Source organism: Abramis brama, assembly GCF_963993115.1.
Source record: "Abramis brama genome assembly, chromosome: 9".
Lineage (NCBI taxonomy): Eukaryota > Metazoa > Chordata > Actinopteri > Cypriniformes > Leuciscidae > Abramis > Abramis brama.
This window is the reverse complement of record NC_139971.1, coordinates 38,358,004-38,381,794: the sequence shown is the minus strand read 5'-3', so window position 1 is coordinate 38,381,794 and position 23,791 is coordinate 38,358,004. Positions and strand designations below refer to the sequence as shown.

At 37.0% G+C, this 23,791-nt stretch overlaps 1 protein-coding gene across 8 annotated transcripts in view; it reads right to left on the bottom strand.

Annotated features, from left to right (window-relative positions):
• plekha7a (pleckstrin homology domain containing, family A member 7a) overlaps positions 1-23,791 on the bottom strand; it is a 91,787-nt gene that overhangs the window by 59,436 nt on the left and 8,560 nt on the right. Inside the window, exon 1 of one of the 8 annotated variants that reach the window (XM_084124650.1) lies at positions 21,812-21,947. The exons of 6 other annotated variants lie outside the window; for them this stretch is intronic. In XM_084124650.1, the coding sequence (XP_083980776.1) occupies positions 21,812-21,918 (107 nt within the window). In that variant the 5' untranslated portion in view covers positions 21,919-21,947. Of the gene's footprint in view, positions 1-15,171; positions 15,655-21,811; positions 21,948-23,791 lie in introns of those variants that run through there. One more of the 8 variants, XM_084124651.1, reaches the window with a different exon arrangement.

Sequence of the window (23,791 nt, the reverse complement as noted above, 5' to 3'; positions counted from 1 at the left end):
TTATGAAAAAAAAAAACTAAATACATTTGTGTATAAATACAAATTCACAAATGCTATAGCTTAATAACAAAAAAATACTGTAAGTATACTCCTTTATACATGTCTACATTAATAATATATTTAAATTTCATGTGAATATACCACATTTCTGCCACAATAACATGGTGCAGTTCAGGGACGGACAGGCCATTTCCCAGTGCGCCGCTGTAAGATACAATGTTGGCCGGCCAGTTAGTGTTACTACAGTAAATCCATGGTAAATGATGGCGATTTGTAGATTGAAAAGCCTTCTAACTGGATTGTTCATGCCACAATGTTTCTCGTGTTTGTCTGTTTCATCTGGTTTAAACTAGTTTAAATCACTGAGACATTCGTAGAATTGTTTAGTGGTCGCGTGATCGAGACTGCTGTTTGATCTGAGCAGATAAATGGTCCATGTGGCGTGGTTGAAACGAGTAGTGCCGTTTCCTTTGCTTTTGGCGCATAAACATTATATCAAACATTTGCTATAATTATATCGAGGAAAATTATATTGCAATAATTAGTTTTATCGCCCAGCCCTATCCCCAAATAATCATTTTACTGAGCTATCCAGTATTCGAAAGGAGAAAATGATAAAAATCCCCATCCCCAACCAGTCCCATGTCACTGGTCACAACATTGTTAATGGATGAACACCAATAATAGCAGCTAAAAATACTAGTAAATTGACTAGGGAAGTTTCATTCTTGTTTCATTGGTACACACAATATATTAATATTGTACACTATGTAATAGAAAGCTGGGATGCAGCCAAACTTGTCCTCTTGAGACCTGCCAGCAGGGTAATAAGAATAGAGCGGCCCGTAATGAAAATGTAGCTAGGCCTCAATTGTATCTAAAAATAAGCAGCTGCTGGAGTGGATCAATTAAAGTATGCCAAGTTATGCCATCTCTCTCGTAACTGGAGCTGAGAGTGCCATCAATCCTAGTATTGGCTTTCACAGTACAAGCAACATGATTTGTACACTTTGTTTTTTTATAGGAAAATGTCTGTTAAGGAATGCAACGACAAGTTATACTATACCTTGTCTTTTTGTCAAAACTGTTCATCATAACCACAATCCATTCAGTGCCAGCTGTTGCATAGTTAGGCTATACCAACTGTTTTGTCCCTCAAGAGCAAATTTCCACCAACAGATTACTTATTAAATCTGTCATTGGAAAGGTAATTTTGCTGTCAGCATTGTGTTTGCAGTAATGACCGAGTAGGAAGAGGCTCTATGAAATGGGACGCCACGTTTTGCATCAAAATGCTTCAACTCTCTCAGACACAGAGAGACTACAGACAGGAGGTCACGTTTTTACTGAAATTGAGTTTCTACTCAGGGAAAGGACACAGAAAAGCTATTAAAAGTCTATGACCTTGAGTCTAAGGCTGGGCGATATAGCTAAAAAATAATTATTTTTCCAAATATTTTGACAATATTGAATATATCTATATATTTTTTGCATTTCAAAGTCAACACTATTGGAAAAAATAATCTAAAATTCACTTACTGTTTTTTTACTAAATGAACACAAAAGTAGCATTTAAAATCTTAAACAAAAATATGGAGAAAATTATCTCCCAACAAAATGTTAAGGTTGTTGCAACAACAAAGTGAGTGCTTAGAATAACATAAAAACACATTACATAGAAAAAATGGCGGGTCTATTAGTTTGCATTTACACTCAATGTGTCAAAGTCTTAATGCACAGTTCTATTCTGAAAATTTGACAATATTCAATATTTTACGGCAAAACAGTTTAGTGATCGCTTACCGTTTTTAACTAAATGAACAAAAGTAAAAACCTTGAAAGCAACAGCCTATCAGCTGTCACTCTCGTGAAAAATCAATAATGTTTAATATATTTAATATATAATATATGGAATAATTTAAAAAGCTGATTTTTGGCCCCATGAAAAAGACATGATTATCACACTATCACAAATATTGGGAAAATGTTAAAAGTTTAGTTTATAAAGACAGTAAGCCAATTTCACTCGTTTTTTTTCCGAGTGAAATTGGCTTACTGTCTTTATAAACTAAACTTTTAACATTTTCCCGATATTTGTGATATTGTGATAATATTGCCAATATGTGACCCTGGACCACAAAACCAGTCATATGGGTAGATTTTTTGAAATTGAGATTTATACATTATATGAAAGCTGAATAAATAAGCTTTCCATTGATGTATAGTTTGTTAGGATAGGACAATATTTGGCTGTGATACAACTACTTGAAAATCTGGAAACTGAGGGTGCAAAACATTGAGAAAATCGCCTTTAAAGTTGTCCATTTATGTTCGCGATTGTGCTTCATTCACTCACAAAAATAAATGTTTTATATATATTTACGGTAGGAAATTTACAAAATATCTTCATGGAACATGATCTTTACTTAATATCCTAATGATTTTTGGCATAAAAGAAAAATTGATAATTTTGACCCATACAATGTATTGTTGGCTATTGCCACAAATATACCCGTGCGACTTATGACTGGTTTTGTGATCCAGGGTCACATATTCGATGCATCGCCCAGGGGTGCGTTTCCCGAAAGCATCGTTAGCCAACTATGGTCGCAAGTTCCCTCGTTACCAATAGAGTTCAATGGACATTGCGATGAACTTGCGACCATAGTTGGCCAACGATGCTTTCGGGAAACGCACCCCAGCCCTAATTGCGGGCTAGATTTATACAGTCCTGCTTAAATATGGCTACATTCAATATTTAAGATCCTGATAGCGGGCTTCAGTGTGTTGGGTCAAACTTTCTCAAACCTCAAAAAGCTTATCAGACAGTCAGTAACCCTGGAGATGACATGGAAAAGCCACTTCAACTGTCAGGCCAATGACCTCTCTGAGAGGCATGAGATGGAAAAGCTCTCCAAAGGCAAAGATAAAGAGCAATCTGTTCAGTATCAAAGAAAAGTTCAATAAAAAAGACGTCTTTAGCATCATATCCTGAATATGACTACAATTTAAGCGGCTATATGGCACGAATTTTGATCTTCATTGGTCGGCCCACTTATCTCAGTTATTGTCTGTTTTACATCCTGCCTTTTGATAGAGGCATCAATAAGCTGTCACAAACTCGGATAAATATAGATGGCAATTTGACGTAATCCATCATGCAGCGTGGAGATTTCTGGCAGCATGCGATGAGACTTTGAAGGCTGCTTATCTCCAAAATCGATTGCGACAGTCGGGAGAGGCGGGACACTGGAGAGAGGAAAATGCAAGAGGGATCAAAAAGAAGATGAATCACGAAAGGATAAACAACGCTGGAATAAGAGGTCACTTTCACATGCTTTTAGTACTGTGCTCTCATTTAACAATTAGGTATAATATCAGCTACTTATAATCCAAAAAAAATAAAAAAATCTTGTTCGAGAAGCTATTTCAAACGTCACAAAAAGAGAAGAACATTTTCGTTTCATGCCGACTTTAAATAAAATACACACTGCGGTGAGAAGCTGATACCAGTGTGTCGATACGGTTTCAGATATTCAGAATCTATATGCAACGAAAAATCTATATTTATGACAACACTAATGAATATGTATCACTTTTAACTAGAAGCCAACTTAGTTTGAATCAGGTTTGTGAAATCCTGGTTTCCAATGACCTCTGATCAAAAATCAATGGAACAAGCAGATCTTTAAAAGGTGAATGAAATAGAAATGGGATTCTTTTTTTAATTATTTTGCTTTTGTAGGATTCTGGTACATGATATTGAATAAAAATGAAAGGTTCAAAAGGTCTTTTCAATTAACTTTCTCACCCTGATGTTATTATGCAAACCACTGTCTCTTGCTGTCTATGGCGTCAGAAGTAATTCACAAGCCTCCTTCACCTCAGGAAATCAGAAATCAGGAAATTCAATAGCTCAGACGTCTGAGGAAATGAGATTATCCAACAAGTGAGATTATTAGGCAAACTGAGCCTCGAAAGGCATTGACAGAGAAAGTATAAAGGTAATCCTTTGTCAATACTTTCTGAATATTGTGTCTTGAGAGCGATCTTGCTATCTGAGCGGTGAGTGAAATATAGAATGTATAAATAAATGAATCACTTCTTAATCAATCCAAAAAAAAAAAAATCACACTGTATTCAAATTCAAGACACTCTTTACTTAATTTACGTTATCTCAAAAACATACCAAAAAGTGAGAGGTAAACGACACAACTCTTGTCCAATTCCAACTGTGAGAATATCTCTTTCGCTCTAATCACGGATCACATTTCAGTGAACCTGACAAGTCATGGGAACGTTAAACTATGACGGAAGAGCGGTTGAGTGTACACAGAATTACTCTGACGACACGGTATTCAAATGACATGTAAAGCAACATAACCAAATAAACTGGATTGACCTGTTACGCTGGTTAACAGATTAAAGAGTTTGTTAGTTCTCTTCTGGAACAACGTTTCACCTTTTATCAATATTTATTAATACATCTGAACAAACATCCTTATATATAGTAGAATAATTCTATGGAAACAAATTTGTTCAGTTACTTATCAGAAGGAAAAAATCTCTAAATGAAGATCCTATAACTAACTCCTCTTAATTTGCATAAAAATGCAATGTGTGTGTGCTGTCATTTTGGCTTCCAGGATTAATTTCTAGCCCAATTTGCATTTTAATTCCTAAGGCAAACTCTACGCCAGAATCTCACTCTCAGTGATCCATCATTATTTAAAAAATATTGAAATATCTGTTTTGATGACATATTGCCATTATCAATCAAGATACTTTGTGGCATCTTCAGAATGAGGAAATAAACTAGATTTTTATATTTTCTGAAGACAGTGAGAAAATGTGCCACTGGCAGAGTTATGATTTATTTTTATTTTTTTGCATTTAAGACTAAAGGTTGCTAGCCTGGAAATCCAGACCTAAATCTAAAAGATTAATGGTCTGGCGTCGACTAATGAAAATCGGCCAGCTCGAGGGGCGGCACCAAGCGTGCATTTGAAAATCTCACTGCACGCAATTGGATAACACTACGACCAATCACAACAATAAACCCCATACGCTTAGCTACCAGCGGAGCTAACTGGTAGATTCGACTCTTACCGTATCCGGTCGGCAAAACAGCAAAAACGTCCTTCTTGCAAAGGAACGATTCGAGCGCCGTCTTCTGTTCCTGCTTTAGATAAAAAGCCAAGTCTAACTCGTTCATTGTAGCGGCCAAAGCCGTTTCAAACAAATAGTGTTCATCCATAGCCATCTTGCAATGTTTACTAATGACTTCGACGTCACAGCGCTGTCGTCATCTCGCCTCTGGCCCGCCTATATCAGATAACCCGATGTGATTGGTGCAGCTCGGATACAAGGGCATATTTAATGAGCATCATTGTTCGACACCAGAGTAACTCGCTGAGCAAATTCAGCATGTGCTCTCGCGAGAACTCTGGATTACCAGGGTAAAAGGTTGCAGTGATATTAGTGAAATTTCGGCAAAAGTTCAGTTGGCAAAAAAAAAGTCCATTATCCACTATCTATATTTCCATCCAAGGTTGCAACTTTAACTTGTGCACAAAATTGGAATATCACAAAAAAATGTGTTCAAGAGAACAAAATTGTCACACCCTGGGAAATTTGGTGCAAATTATCTGTAATAAAACAAAGTTGCTGCAATCGTGGAAGCCACTGTGGCACTTTTCACACATCATAGATTACTTGCACCTCAGAACACAGACGAAACGCAATAAACACTGTCATGTTATCTTGTTTTCGGATGCTGGTGTTTGTGAACGCTATCATGTGAATAACTAAACCAACATTTGAGATGCTGTGCAATGACACTGAACAGCTGGTTAGTCCAGTTATGCCGTTCCACCGCTCCCTAGTTCCAACAGAAAATAAAAAACATAACTTGCGCATTGAGAGTTTTTAAGCGTTTAATGTGCATTTTTAGAATTGATGTGCATATTGTCCTTTCCATCTAGCGTTTTTTATGCGATATATCCTAAGATTTGTATAAAAATTGGTGGATGGAAACAACTATTCTCAATAGAGTATTGACACGCAGCCACTTTCTAACCAAGCAGCTTTCTGTCGGTCAACACGGCGAATTCGTGTGATCAACTTAAACCCAATGCGAAATCTTTTGCCCTAGAGTGAAATTCGCAATTGTGCAAGATACCTATTAAAACGGCTCGATTTCAGCCATGGAAATTCGCCAAACAACGGTGAATGTGACCGGAAAAACATACAAGCAGACAGACTTGTCAAGGACAAAAGATGAATCTTCAAATGTGTAGCCTAAGAGCAAGCATATGCAAAACACAGTTTGAAACCTATTAGCATTTATCTTAGAAAAACAGCTGGCACTTGTGGCTGCAGATTTGAAAAACCCTGATAAGGAGCCCAGAAGGAGTAAACGGAGTAAAAAAAGAAAGAAGAAGCATACCACATCTAATTGAGCAGCTTTGAGTTCATATTCCTCATTTATTTACTGGTGCTGTTGAGCTGCATAAAACTGCTACTTGATGTCTGAAGTAAAAGCAGAGGCGGAGGTCCACTGAGGCCAGAGGAAACATGGATCTCAGTTTAAAATAGGCTCCAGCAGCGGTGTGGCCCTTCCTCTCTGTAAGAGATGTTGTTTTGTCATTGAGAAGGATGTCAGAAGAATAAAGAGTGCTGCTGTCATGGCCGACTGAAGGTAAAATGAGGCAGGAAACAGGTAATAAAACAGGCTCTTTGATCCATGCCTTTTCCTGACTATTTGTTCTGCTCAAATCTATTGTTCCCCCTTGATTCAATCTGCTGCCCGTATGAGTCACTGCATTCAAGCCCACACACACACACACACACACACACACAGAGAGAGAGGAAGGGCAGATTATGTTCAACTAAAGATGTGTGATATTGTAATATCCCTGGTCACTGAATGTTTGTTTGCATGATGAGTCATGCGGACTTGACTCTAGGATTAACCTGTCTAAATGTGGCTCCCAAAAATAGCAAAAATATTCAGGCGTTTGAGAATGAAGGTCACAGGTCATTTTTAAGCATTTGTTGGTTAAATAATAAGGTCAAAGGATAAACCCAGTCAATTCAACGTTGGGATAGGTGATTTCAATATTTATATTTTTACTAAATTGGATGCTACAGTTTATTACACATAGACCATTTGGTCTGAGGAACCATAAAATACAGTGAAAATCTAGTTGAATATAATCAAGGCATGTTTTCATGTTGATTTTTAAGTTACGAACATACAAAAAAAATTGTATTTCAAAAACATTTACGCAAATGTTTTCATGTTTTTAAAAGAAGTCTCCAAGGTTCACAATGGCTGCAATTATTTGATCAAAAATACTGTAAAATTGTGTAATTTTTTATTGAGAAATATTATTAAAATAATTGTTTTATTTAATTATTTTGTTTTAAAATAATGGCTTTTGTAACATTTTAAATAAATTGTTTTCTATTTTAATATAACCATTACTCAGTCATCCAGTGTCATTCATAAATCATTTACTATTATCAATGTTGAAAACAGTTGTGCTGCTTAATATTTTAGTCGAAAACATGATACAAATTTTTTTAGGATTATTTGATGAATAGAAAGCTCAAAAGAACAGCATTTATTTGAAATACAAATCTTTTGCAACATTATAAATGTCTTTAATGCCACTTTTTATTGCATCCTTACTGTACAAAAGTATATTTCTTTAAAAAAAAAAAACTTACTGAACAGAATAAATTAAAATAAACAGCTTAAACTGTAGTAATCCAAAGTAAAAGTATCTGACGCAAGATATAAGTGTTATAATAGAATAACATTTTTTGTATATGCACATGCATGTTAGTTATCTCATTGATTCATACAGTTCAATAATGAAAATAAGGAAATTATACAAACAATGTATAGAAGAATTGCAATAATGAATTTATGTTTGTTTTAAATACAGGCTTTGAAATATCGTATTATTCTCATAAACAGAAACGAGCAACACTTTGGTCTGTGTGGGACAGATTTGTCCATCTTGCACCCTATAGGACTTTCCACCTGCTCCCAACTTACATTCCTGATGGTTTTATAACGTTAGGCCTCATTCCTGCAATCCAGAATTTTTAAACCTGTTTAAAATCAGATTTTTAAGATCTGTTTAAAAGAAACTGATTTGCAGAAATGTGTCAGACTTCCCAAAGCTACAGGGAATTGAGAACTGTGCTCCACAGATTAATTGTTTAAAGAAATAACACAATAACTACTCTCACACAGCCTTGCTTCAGCCAACAACTTAGTTATACCGCCCGCTCACCACTACAACATTTTTCATCTCGCCATAACAAATCTAATCAGACCTCGAGTGCCATTTTCATTGCAAACTCCACTAACAGTAGAGTACAATAGAGCTAAATGCGCAGGGGGTGAATTTTACTTCCTTATAGGTGACTCTATGGGGGGGTTTGAAGGGGGAGTTTGGATGGGTTGGGGGTCATTATAAAAGAAATTACAATTATCTCACCTAAATGTAATAAAAAGCAGTAGCACAAACAAATACAATACAATAAAAACTACAAATTAAATAATCAGTGCTTTATGCTTCCAGGTAGGTCTAACAGTAGTATTCAAGTAAGAAAATTAATAATCAAATGCAAAATAACACTTTACAGTAAATTAAATATAGACTAATCCTTATTAAAGCTACTAAAGTTGTTCAGTCAAGAGCAGTGAGTGATTTTCTCTTTTTCATTTATTGTCTGATTAACAATAATGACTAAGAGAGCAGCAGGTTTATTAGTTTAAGTGTAAAAAAGCTGCGAAAAAGAACTTAATTTGACCCTCGCAAGCTGTTTGAGTGGCGGCTTTATGTGTGCGCACTTTGGCTGAGAGCGCACAGAAAAGTATGGTATTTGGGGTAAAAAGCTGTTCTGCTAAAGGCACAATAATTGACAATAAAAACAGCAGGGTGACTTTTTCAGGTGTTGACATAACATGGTTTGATTCAGATTTAATATAATTTATTAAATTGGCCGTCCACCTTAGAGATAATCACCATATTTATAATGAAACCACTATATTTCAAATGACTTATAATAAAATATAATAGTTATTGTTACTACTGTAAAGCCATTTTAAAGTATTATTTCTGTATTTTTAAAATAAACATTTTAATGACAGTATATTATAATAAGTGTTTGTTTTGAACAAGTATTAAATTTTACTTTAACTAAATTATTTGTATTATTTTCCCACAAAATGTGCTGAATCAGTGTCCCAATTTTTCCATAATCATACACTATGGTAGTAGTAAAAAGCACATTTGTGCCTTTAGCCCTGTTATACCCTACTAAAAGTACCAGAAAACACCACGATTGTTCAATGTATGCGGTTAACAAACGGTCAGTAGCATAAAGCAACATTATTCTCAAATATTCACACATTGGAATTCTCACCACCCACCATGACATCTGAAATTATTCAAGACATTTACGATAAGCCCTCCCTCTCTATTTCTCCGGGTCTTCATGAAAGCCCTGTGCCCTCCTCAAGAAGCACTGCTTTGCTGTATGAGTAAACAAAGTCTGTTTATATTTTCTCTTGAGAATTATATTTGTATTTAGGCAATACAAGTAGGTGTCTCATCCATGTTCTTGTATGTGGCAGAAAGAGAACTATATTGTATCAGACCCTGAACCCAAACACCTGGTGCTGATCCACACACACACACACACACACACCAAAGTTATTTTTAGACCTCTCTCATCCTCCTAAGACAGATGATGCACATTTTATTATTCTGCACAGCTCAATTCACATCAGTGTCAATATTTGCAGGGCTTCAGATTCATTTAAATGGGGATTGAACTGCTGCTGGCCTCGACTCTTTCACAATGCCAGATTTACATTCCATTTCACACAAAGCTAAGAGAGATTATAATTGATATCCCAATTAAAGAGAGAAACATAATTTCAGCAGCAATAAGAGACCTTCATAAATGGCTAGCATGAATTAATAATAAAGGCATTGCACACATTCACACGCTGACACAGTCAGCAAGACCTTTGCTGCTATTTGAGTCCCTTGTTGAAAAGCGACATTTAAATGTCAGACAAGCCATTTAGACTAAGGCGTGAGACGTTTAGAGAATGAGGAGATGAATTATTATTATTATTATTTGCCTTGTTTTTCAGTAAAAATATCTTTTCTGCAAGTAAAATTTACAATTTACAATTTTTTTTGTTTTTGAAACAAGCCTCTTACGCTTTACCAAGGCATTTATTTGAGCAAAAATGCAGTAAAATTGTGAAATATTGAGAATATATTAAATTAAAATTAATTAATTCTCTATATATACTCTGAAAAAAGTATCATAACACATTATCTGAGTCAAATTTACTTTAAATGTACAAGATGTCTATGTATTTTTACTGGAACGCAACACTAAAGCAAGCAGAACATATGACAAATATATGGTGCAATGCATTCATGGCAATCCGTCTTCCTCTCAGGTCACATGATATATGACATCACTACTAAAATTCCCAGCAGCTTCCTTTTAACCAATAAAAAGCTTAACTGCTCAATACCTTGAATGGTTCAGTCCCAAGCAGCTCTGAAAACAGTTTCCAAGCATTTTTTTTTTTTTTTTAGCCCTTAGTGGATTCAAGACTGACAATATCCCTTGCTGTAACATCTAATGTCCTCTCACAGAAATAAAAATGTTCCAGTTCATTGGCTAGACATCCACTCATCACAGAGAAAGAGACACGAATGAGTCTGAGGCTCTCACAAATCACATATCCACACATCTGGATCATCCCTATGATCTTTGATCCTCTCAATCTTCTGACGGCGCTGGATAAATCACGGCTCCGCACAACGAGAATTATAAAGGCAGGATCCAGCTCAGATGAGCGTGGGACTTTTTTTAGCCCTCTTTTGGGGTCTCAGCATGGCCTCTCTGGGACCCATGCTGGAATGTGATTGGTTCATGCCAAGGCTAGAGAAGCAGATGGGCTCCCTGCGCAAATTCTGCGTTTTTGTAAATGGCACAGATAATCACACCAAAGACACTGCTGTAGATTTTGTCTCAGAGCCCGGATCTTTTCATGAAGAGCTGCATTTATTATCAGCTCTGATATTACACTGCATACAGAAGAGGTCTCTGAGTACTGCAAGAGGAAAATCAAAGAGCAGTTTAGTACACTTAACAGACTGACTGATTGATTATGAGTGGATGTGTTTGTCATGCGTGGTGTGAGATGAGGAACTAATGAAACTGTTGATCAATTAGGAGGTACAGGCAAGTTATATGTAATAGTAATGAGGTCAGACTGGTCAAAACTGTTAAAATTGTTTTTTTTGGTGATTTTTGCCTTTTATTGTGACAGGACAGTGTAGAGTTGACAGGAAGCGAGGTGGGAGAGAGACGGGGGACGGGATCGGGAAAGGTCCACGACAGAACTGTTCAAATTAATCAGGACTTGAATCGAGACAATCTGCTCTTTCACTCACAGCTTCTGTGTGAGCCAATCAACTCGCTGCAATTTTAACCACAACTGCTGCACACATCCACATACATGCTAATGCAAAGACGTGTGCACTTACACATTAAAGTGTTCCCGACTAAAAATCTATTCTAAACATGAACTTTCACTTTTAAAGATTAGTACACAATGAGGCCTTAAAGTGATAGTTCACCCAAAAATGAAAATTCTGTAATTTATTACTCACCCTCATGTCGTCCCAAACCCGTAAGACTTCCGTTCATCTGAGAGCTTTCTGTCCCTCCATTGACAGCAACGCAACTACCACTTTGACGCTTCAAAAAGTTCATAAAGAGATCGTAAAACTGATCCATATGAATCGAGCTGTTTAAAACATTTAACACTGATCATTGAACATAAACAGAAGCTCATCCGAACTTGCTTGACGCACGAGAACAAACCTCATTGGTTCATGCTGAAGCTCAAACGTGCTGCGTAACACCAGAATAAATTGCATGTCGAAGGGAACCCCGTGCAATAAAAACTTTTATGTGTGAGCTCAGAATAATGCATCCATCCATTCATTCTCCAAGCCCCTTATCCAGGTATGCTGGAGCTTAACACAAATGTGAATCTGAAATGTCTATAAATGTGCTACTTAATAGAGCAGATCATTGCGATATAGATTTTATGGAGTTATAAACATAATGCAAACCAAATACTATAATGACTGTTATTCTATTGTTAAAGATGAGATAATCTGTAGGAGTTGATACACCAAAAAGTGGCAACCCTCCCCACTCCTCGACAGTTTTATGGGCAGGGGTTTTATGGTTTTATGGGCAGTTTCAGTTTATCTCTGCAATTTCAAGCTAGCTACAATTTATGGACTTTTTAATTGCATGTATGCATGACAATTTATAGCGTACAATCACTAAATATGTCACTTTTACCAAGCCATTTAGAAAAATCAAACAGATAGTAAAATTTAACGGATTACTCTTCAGATGACACAATCCTTAATCCAGTGGTTCCCAAATTTGTGAAAGGACTCCCAGTGCCAGGTAAAAACAAAGCAGACAATGAATCTACTTTAAATGCACAACTACCAAAACAATGTGTCTATACCAGATGCAAGCAGGGCTATGCGACAAAAGCAGATAGAACCCATTTTAATCTAGCCTGACAAGCCAGACCCACATCAAGATATTGGGTCCGGGAACACACCATTGGCAGGGCTCAATCCGAGGGGCGGGATAAACGGTTGTCTTTCATATTCCCTCTTCATGCAATAGGATAGCGCCATAACCAACCAGGGGTGCGTTTCCCGAAAGCATCGTTGGCCAACTATGGTCGCAAGTTCATCGCAATGTCCATTGAACTCTATTGATAACGAGGGAACTTGCGACCATAGTTGGCTAACGATGCTTTCGGGAAACGCACCCCAGAGCGTTTTCCCACCAGCGGAGCTAGTTGATAGATTAAACTTTTGCCGTATCCGGTGGGCAAAACTCCGAACACATCTTCCTTTTTTAAGAATGACTTCAGTGCCGTTCTTTGTTTTTTTCTCAAAGAAAAGCTTAACTCCAAGTCTTCCAGAATCGCGGCCAAAGCCGGTTTGAAAGACCGCTGTTCGCCAGCAGCAGCTCTTCTTTGTTTTCAAGTAGCAGGGAATTCACGCGGAACTGCCGCAACTCTGCCGTCATTATGTTAAGCCCGCCCACCGACTCTATACACGATGTGATTGGCCTGACTAGAGTTTGGTTCCAGTTAGAGTTGTTTTTTAGAGTTTGGCAAAATAAAATGTGCTGCTGCTTGGGTGCGTCTAGATTTCTAGGCTAATTATAATCAGTGAGTTTGTCTACACTGAATGTGGAGCGGCAATATGCAACATGACAAATTTCTGACATGCTCACACAACTTCTGACACAAAGGAGAAATGGATTTGCAACGGTAATTTTGTCACGCCCAGTTTAGACACCCTCGAGACAAGAAAAAATAATGAGGCATATCTCGCTCTCGGATTCACCAGTACAACTGTGGTATTGAAGAGAGACCACACAAGCGTGTTGTGTGCTTCAAAATATTCTGACAGCATGAAGCTGAACAAGTTAAGATGCCATTTAAAGACTTGACATCACAAACACAATGAGAAGCCTGTTGAAGTTGAGAAGTTGTAGTACTGTATTAATTACAATGTTACAAATAAATCCTATAGGATTTTGTATGCAGGGTCATGTCTGAGAGTGTCTTTATGTGGGTGCATCTAGGTGGGGTCTTGAAAATATTTTTCTCTACAAAAGGGGGGCCCAACAGAAAAAGTGTGGGAACCACTGCCTTAAAGGGATAGATTATCCAAAAATGAAAATTATGTCATCATTTACTCACCCTCAAGTTGTTCCAAACCTGTATGAATTTCTTTCTTCTGCTGAACACAAAAGACGATTTTTTGAAGAATGGAAGAAACCAAACAGTTGATGGGCTCCATTGACTTCCATAGTATATATTTTTTCCATATGGAAGTCAATTGGGTCCATCAAATGTTTGCTTACCCATATTCTACTAAATATCTTATTTTGTGTTCAGCAGAAAAGAGAAAATCATACAGGTTTGGAACAACTTGAGAGAGAGTAAATGGTGACAAAATGTACATTTTTTGGGTGAACTATCCCTTTAATGAAACAAAAACTTTAGCTCAAATCTCAAACTTGTAGTCCAAGAGAAGAGTAAATGAATTGTTACTCAACATCAGCCAAGCAACACTTTCAGCAAAGCATTATCAGGTGAATCAATAGCAAAGCACTTTCATATGGTGGTTAAACAAATGCTAGAGAAGTAGGGCTGCTTTAAAAAACAAATGTAGGTTACTCTGACTTTTTATAGCAAGGGAAAGTGAACAGTAAACACATTATGCTGATAGAAGTTGTTAAAAAAGCAACTCACAATAATGGGTTTGGCATAATTATCTAAATGCGGCTGAAAACAAAGCGAAGTGGAATAAAGCAACCCCTGCTGTGCCTCTGAAAGTACACAAAAAACATAAGTCAACTGCACTAAGAGTAGTATTTCCACTGAATCTTGAGAAATGCATCTGAGCCAAAAGCCTGCAATGAGTAAATAATGAAAGAACAATCTCTTTTTAAGCAATCAGGAAAGAGTTAGAGTTCAAAGTAAACACACTTGCAGAAGTATTTGCAAGTAGATTGGAATGTTGCAGCTGGTATTCAAGAAATACAAAACCGTCAGTTAGGAGGACAACAAAATATGAAGGTATGCGGTCAGATTGTGGAGCACACAATACACCTTCACAGAGAGTATTTATGACATGTTTTAATGCATCACGTCTTCCCTTCAACAGAACTCACTCAACTTGCCAGTTCAACAGGACCTGTTGGAATTCCACAATGCCTTGACATAAATAAAGCAGTTCTCATTCATTCCCACCGCAGTGTAATCCCTGCCACAGACACACGTGATTTCGATTTAATCTAGTTTTATCCAACTAAAACCTGCCAAACGGTTTCAGCATCAACAGCCAGGCAGATCCATCCTGAAATGACCCCTCGGGAAGGATTCTGTGGACACTCCCCATTACAGGAAGAGGAAAATGAAAGTTGCCAAAATCCAATTCAAATACTTCATCATTAACATTCAATGTGATCTAAAATAAAAGAGGAAGGCCAACCCACCGGTACGGTACATGGTAAAAGGGGTGAGCGGGATGAGGTTGGTATTGGTTGGAATATCCTGACTGGCTCCACATCTTTAATCCAAACAGCTCCAAACTTCCAAACGAATGACTGGATGACTGACACTTACAGAAAGCCCAGTTCTGTTTGCTTTCAGTTTAATAGCAAAGTAAACGCAGGCTTCATGAAGGAGAGGAAAACAACGCAAGAAATGGAAAGAATCAGTCCGGGTAAAAGGAAAGAGTCCCGAGAAGAGCCCCAATGCAATAGTTCCAGGATCTAAATCTCATCCATTTCTCAGGAGTGAGCAGCAGAGAGGGTTTCAGAGCTCCGTGGACGTCAAAACACAGAATAGGTAAAACCAACACGTTTCGCCGTTGAAGCAGGCAAAGGCGTAAGCATCGTGATTTTGCTGTCTGTGTGGAGTCTCCTATCTCCGACGCTCCTGTTTCCTCACACACACACACACCAGTCTTCTGCTCTGACGTACCTCTGCACACACTCACGGGGAGGGGGGGGGGGGGGGGGGGAGGAAGGGAGGGGTAAAAAGAGCGAACCTACTCTTTTTGAATCTCTGCCTGTCTCTGTCACAGGATGTGCAGTGTTGTTGGAGGGAGAGATAGACTGAGCACAGGATGGGAAATATATATATATATATATATATATATCAATGAAAGAGAGACAGAATGATCTGGAAATGTAATTGATCAATGAATAAATAAACAATACAGGTGCTCTTGAGCTCTGCTCGGAGAAAAGAAAAGTCACTGGCTGGGTCCGAAACTGAAAACTGCTTCCACACAGAACGTGTTTTTTCATTCCAATATGCTGGTTTTTCTTTCTTTTCTTTTTTTCAATGTAAACATGCATTGTAATTTTTAATAAAAATGTCAAAACTCAATCTTCTGCTGAAACAGACATTGATTGCAAGTTAGCATTCAGATCTGCCTCCATTCAATAAAGAAAAACGATGGATAGAGTCAAATCCCACCCTACGTCTTTTTTTCAACAATCCATTTTACTTGATATACGTCACAATACATGAAAAAGATCTGTTACCTTGTTAAATCGAGACTTAAAAGGTTTAAATATAGAAAAAGAAAAGTATAAACTAAAGTGAATAAAGTGTGAGTGGCATTGTAATCTCAGTTTCAATCTTCATGAGCCTCATGCTGGCAGAAGAACACGATCTCATCTAGGCCTTCACTGGGGTTGAATGTGAATTTAAGTGAATTATGTGAAAGCTAAAACTTTGGCTCCACAAAGCAGAGATTAAAATAAGAGTACATATTTCATAGTCTCCTCCCAGATGGGATTTGTTTTTAGTTAGTGTCAGCACAAAGAAGCATTAAAATAACTCATATTCATTCCTGCTTTGTCGTCTTAAAGTCGGCATGAAATGAAAATTTATCCTATCTGTTTTGGTAAATGCACGTTATAGAATGATTAATCCATGTATGTTTATTTTTTTAAGAATATTTAATAATACTCCATTTAGTCCACTTAAGAGAATTATGGATATTATGAAAAGGAGTAACATTCTTCAAAAAGAAATTAAATTACATGGGTGATCGGGGTAAATGATGCCAGGATTTTTATTTTAAAGCTGCATGAAACGGAAGTTGCGATAGTCTTTTCTTCCTTATTGTGATGTATATTCGAGTGAAACGGCTTCTCGAACAATAAAAAAAATTAAGGGCGGGACTTGATTTTCTCCATCAGGAATTGATTGGATGGTTGTTGTTTGCTATTGGTGGATGTCATGTGAGTGACAGGTTGTCCCACCCTCACGCCAGTAAACTTGATCAGAGAAGAGATGTCGCTGCAAAAGGGAGGGGAATTTAATTTGATCAAAGATTACAGGGTCAAATTTATAATAATTTTTTTTTTTTTTTTAATTGATGTTCACAGAAAATCATTATAATAAATATTGCAAAAACCATGTCAATTTTTATTTTTATGGTGGCTACGGTAACCCTGTATGCATGAAGGTGATCTTTGCAAATCAATATTAGAAATAAATCAGAGATCAACAGATGTGTAACCTTCTTTAAAGAGGACAGATCATCCTCTTCTCTATGTGCAATTACATGGAATGCCTCCTTGGGGCATTGAAGGGTTGTCAGTGCTTTATTTAAATCGGTGAGTAAGAGTTAGAGTAATGAGCTGCATTAAATAAGCCACAGAGGTTAAGCTGGCTAGCCAGTGACTGGCACAATTACGTGTCCTCCATCACTATTCACCACATGAGCAACTACCTCATGAATACACACTGTAATGCATGCAATGCATATGATTCCATATATCACGATGCAACATCATATCCTAAGTTGATCCTGATTGAATCTGCACCAAACACATCGCTGTGTCACGGATTTTCCTTGAAGCTGTGCCCATGGGTTCATCACAGACGTGTGCGGTCATTAGATTTTTGAATGTGTGTTCTGGTCAATGTTATCAGCTAAAGGGAAGTGTGTGATTAGTGACGTACACACAGCTTATCGGCAGCACACAGCAGTCTGAAGAACATACAGTCATCAAAGTCAAGAGGACATCTTCCCTGATGTGTGAGGATTTGCCCTATAAATCTTACCACCAGCCTATTTCTCTGTGTGTCAACACAGAAACCCAAGCTCACTGAGTTATGACCTTCTGGGGACTATTCTGGTACACTGAACGAGTTCAGACTTGCAACACATTATTAAAAGCAAAGTGATATGCCCTGATAATTCACAACTAATATCCTAATTTAAGAGACTTACATACAAAATCAGTGCTGGAGACAATATTTGTGTTTTAAGACATTTGACTCAAAACGTTAAAAAAACGATTAAAAACCCAATACCACAGGAAGCTGCAAACATACACTACCCTTTAAAAGATTAAGGCCGATACGATTTTTTTAAATGTATTTTAAAGACATCTCATATGCTCAATGTGAAATATTACTAAAATTTTAAATAACTGTTTTCAAATATTTTAAAACGTACTTTATTCCTGTGATGCAAAGTCTCCCGTCTTCAGTGTCACATGATCCTTCGTAAATCATTCAAAAATCCTGATTTGCTGATCAAGAAACATTTATCAATGTTGAAAACAGTTCTGCTGCGTCATATTTTTGTCGAAACTATGACACATTTTTTTCAGTTTTCTTTGATGAATAGAAAGTTCAAACGAACAGAATTTTTTTTAAATAGTAAAAGACTTCAACACTGGTACAAAAAAATTACTTTTGATTAATTAAATGGGTCATTGCCCATTAAAAAAAATCGTACTGACCCCAAACTGTTGAACAGTATAGTAGCATTCACTCAACGCAACATCAACACAGCAACTAAACATCTATATTTTAGTCAAAAAAGTATGGTTTATCTTACGACTGCCGTCTCAAGAGCATCTATGAACCAGATATTTTATTCCAGATCTCAGCAGACCTTACTATTTTTACAGATCGTACTACAAGATAGCCTGCAGGGCTTATCCACACAATTACACAAACAGTAATGCTCACAAACTGTACAAGACAGAGAAATATTAGACAGCAATCTCAATAGAAATATATATGAAATATATATTATGAAATATATATATATATTATATGAAAATGGGCCATGAATCAGTCAATCAACATCTTTCATTAAAGCTCTATTAACATCCATTACCTCCTTAACAAACAGTCACTGACCTAGTTAATAAAAAACATGGCATTTCAGTGTAATGGAGGGTCCAGTCAGAACATCAAAGGTTCAATTTTAAACTACATATGGATGCACTGAATCAAAGTTTTCACAGACCCGACAAATCTTCATTTCACAGGCCTTGGACTTCACTGAAAAGCTGAAATTGGAATAATCTCTCACTGTGAAAGGTGTCTGTGGGGAAGATTTCTTTCGGTGGGTGATGTAAACAGGCCAAATCACACTTTGGGAAGAAAACACCATTCCTACTGAATCCAGATAAAATAGGCATATGCACTTTGGGATGTAAATTGTACTGTACAAATAAAAGACAGCATGTCTATCATACTTGAATTGGTCATGGTAATTGATAATAGCAAAAAGTTATGAGTAAACAACCTTTCTTGGAAGTGACTATTTATAAGTGATGTTTTCAGAGCGCCAATTACATAAATGTTTAAAACTCCTTCATTTGCCTTTACAAAGTTACATGTTTTCAAAGTGCTTTGTCTATGGTGGAAACTGCTAATATTCCATATAGCAATCATGAACATTAGCACTTTACAACAGGGGTGTCCAAACACGGTCCTGGATCGCCACTAGCCGCGTTTCCCATCACCCTTCAAATTGCGCACACTGAAATTGCGAATTGAAAATACGCCCAATGGAAACACGTCAATTTCGCGAAACCTCCCATTTATCCAAAAACGTTTTTTCGCTCGCATGAGGTGGTTTTTCAGGCAATTCGAAAAAGAAATATTTCGCTAAACTACAATGGCAACAGTTTTTGCGCATTTCCAGGTCACCTGACGTAGATGACGCGGTGTGTTTGGACAGAATACAAGACAGAGTTCTTTATTAAATTCATAAAAGACAGAAGAATTACAGGAATACTGGATTCTAAACCTCAAAGAAATGCCACAATCAAGACCTCGAAGCAGAAATGAGGGAGAAACACCCAGAAACTCCTCATATGTGCCGCTCTCAGTATAAGGGTCTTTCCTTGCCATTAATGATTGGATAACACACATAATCTCCTTCGATTAATAATAATGGCTAGTGCAGTGGCTGAGATATACATAAACCTACCAACGTCTGTTGCTATGATTTTTGGAATGACTTATCTCGAGAGGAAAAAATTAAGTTTTAGTCGCATAACATCGGTTTATAATAACGCCGTCATTTCGCAATAGTTTTTTGTCGGCATTTAGAAAAAAAATCGCGCAAATCTATAATGGAAACGCGCCTACTGTCCCGTAGAGTTTATCTCCGACTTGCCTCAACACCCCTGCCTGGAAGTTTCTAGTATCCCTATAAAGACCCTGATTAGCTGGATCAGGTGTGTTTAATTGGGGTTTAATTGGCCCTCCAGGAGCAGGATTGGACACTACAGCTTTACAACATCTCTTACAACTGTCTTGAATTGACCTTGAGGCACATCAACAAAACCTATCAGAGTCTACAAGTATGTGGCATCAATATTTATTAGACTGACCTGAATGTTACTTTTGAAGGAAACTAATTTGCTTGTTAAGTTACCCTGTTTTTGTCATTGCAGCTAATAGAAAATGTAACCTGTCACCACCTGCTTTGTTCTGATAACGTGAGGTTTTTAAATCCAGTATTTAGCAGTAGTTTTAATACTTTGCCCTAATATAGTAATCAGTACAACAGTGATACCCACTAAGGCAGGATTTAATGATTCAGAAACAATGAAACAGCCTGGTGCTTTCAAAGAGACTTCAAACAGCAATAATTATGAATAATTCAAGGCGCAGAAAGACCAGAGATCATTTTAGGTTGGATATTCTTCCAATAGTTTGGGCTTCAAAACATCCCTATATACCGATGACACATCCCACGACAATATTAAAGTGCAGTGTGTTAAAGCCCTGCTTTATCAAAGCAAATGTGAAGAAAATGACCTAAACATGACAACTTCTCGCTGGAATCATGTGAGGCGTCACATCCCTGCAAACATCAAGCACCAGCCGGTCTCTTTCTGTCCTCATTAACGACTTAAAGAAGTATCTCGGATGAAAACGAGGGCTTGAAGATGATCAGCAAACAAGAAGAGCAGAATTTTTACAGCACTAATGCTGCATAGCATTTCATCTAATAATAATAAAAAGTTAGATAAGGCTCTAAGAGATTTGCAAACAGGACATCAAATTACCAAGATCTTTGCATTAGTTATGAAAGATGAATTGCAACTAATTATCAAAGACAATTTGCATATTCATTTGTTTGCATTCCTGCAACTGTTGCAGTTTCATTTGACTGAAGCAGTGAATATAATGCATAAAGCTTAGAGAAAACCTCATTAGTAGCCTACTAGATTGGCGTTTTTTTTAAAGAAAAAGGTAAGGTACTTCGCCACCAAGTTGATACCAAAATTAAACAGCTTGAGGCATTCTGATTGGCTGTCAATGCTTTTATTATTCATCAGCTGGAAAATTTTTTTAAAAGAAATGGATTCCAATTATATTGTTCCTCTGTATTGTTATCGTTATAGCTGTGGTGTGGCCTTACTTTTATCATATAATTAGAATGATTATTAAAACTTTAAAATATATTTTTAGTTATATAACATAGTTACAGCTGTCATAGCTAACATCCCATTAAAAAAATGGTATTTAGCTGTTATATCCAAACAAAACAAGGCATTTATCAATATTCACTCTTCTGTATGCACCTGTGGCCAATCATCTATCTCAATAACATTTATTGAATGGTGTCCAATCCTGTTTGCCTCTTTAAATAGTAACTCTAGACCGTCTGCAGCACAGCACGTTCACTTCACTAGCACACTAGTAAACACTCCAAGAACAGCATTGGTTAATACAACTTCTTGTGTGCTTTATATTTTTGTGAATGAGAAGCTATATTTTTAACTGATATACAGGGATGCCAAACTGCACCACATCCTCTAAACAGATCAGAACGGTGTCAGAGACATGTACCTGTCTATTGCGAAGATGACCCTGTCCGTCTCTGGCCGTGCAACCTTGTGTCTGACCAGCACCTTCTCATGACCCGAGTGCCCTTCACGACCACAGCAGTTCCCCATTCCCGACCTCGTCTCTGTCCGAATATCTCCCGTCTCTGCCTGTCCAAGTCTGCCAGGGACGGACACACGATCTGATGCTGCACTGAGATGCCAATGCTAATGTTTGCAGTGAGGGCGCTAGGGGTTCAGGGAGCCAACGCCTCCGGTTTTCACAAAGCATGCCTTTAGCTAGCCTAATCTGCCTCTCAATTTCTCCTTTGTCCCGCCACCTCCAGATAGTATTCTGTCCTGCAGAACCCACTGAGTCAGAGCCACTGATATCCATCACAAGCAGACATGACAGAGAACACTGTTCCATAAGCATTCCCACACTGAGACATCACAAACCATATAAAATAAGTGCTTAACAAGTGATATCAGGGCTCGACAATAAGGACTGCCCGATGGCCCTCAGACAGCGTCCAAATACTGAAGCGAATTCACTTTCACTTTGAGCAGACATATTCACACTAAATCATGTCAAAATGTCCGTATTGGCGAGCATCCTCGTAAACATAGTCTGTTATGTAAGCATTTGAGAAATAAAACGCATGTGTGACAGTACATTGGACCCGTGCAGCTCTTAAAGTGACAGCAGCCTAATAAACCTGCAGCTGTCTGTGTTATTAATGTTAATCAAACAAGAGAAAGAAAAAACTCACTCACTGCTCTTGACTAAACAACTTTTGTAACTTTAATAAGGATTCATCTATATTTAATTTATACAGGGAAGGCTATATGCAGTGTTATTTTACATTTGATTATTTAATTTCTGTACCTGAAAACTACTGTTAGACATACCTGAAAAGCACTGTTTATTTTATTTGTATGTTTGTTCTATTGTATTTATTTGTGCTATTGCTCATAATTTGATTATTTGTTCTTATTTTATTGCTGACAGTTTACTTGTCTTAAAAAATATTTAAAATTTATATTAATTAAGCTAGTAGGTTTTTGTATCATAACCCTATTTATTAAGGTTATGGGTCAAAAACAACGAGAACAATAACTAGGCCTATTTTATTTTATTTATTTTGGCAGGTCAAGTAAAAAATTAATATTTAATTAATTAATAAATAATTAATATTATTTAATTGCTTTTTTTTTTTTTACACTGTATGTCATAATGTACTGCCAAAAGAGAGCATTTGAGGGTTTTCAATTCAGAAATCCCCTCCTGTGGTCTGTAAGATTCAGGTAAAAGAGTGCAGTTTGTGAGCCTGATCTTCTGGAGAAGGGGACCTGATAGCTTTAGGTGGAGTGTCCTCTACCAGCATCAGATATGGGACAAGGTTGAACAGATGGGGAAAAAATCTTCTAATCAGACCCTCTCTTTCTCTCTCTAGGTCATTTTAATTGACTTGTCTTGCACAGCTATAATAGCAGCAAAAATGACAATGCAATCAGAGAGCCTGGGGGCATTTCTGACAGTATCTTCAATCACTAACAAGCTAGAGTGATGATAGATATTTAGCTCTGCCCGAGAAAAAAGCTTCCACTGCAATTATGAGTCATCAACTTTTTGTGGTGTGATTGTTTGGATGTCCAGCATTTTCATCTGCTGTTTAAAGTTTGTATGCCAAATGAATTTAAACTAGTATCTACTTTCAAAAATTTAATGAGCATTCTACATGTATGCATGAACATTATCAATATGTAATTATGTTTGAAGTATCTTTACTCAACTTTTCCCCTGCTGTCTAAAGTTTTAATGCCGAATGAATTTAATATTTATTCTTAAAAAATGTACATCCAGATCTTACCAGATATAATGATCTGATATCAAAAGATGGTAGACAGCAGGCAGACTTTTGCTAGTTTGTGAGTTGAAAGAAAAAGTATAAAATGTTTTTAAAAGGTTTTTAAAAGGAATCTGCATTATTTTGATCAAAAT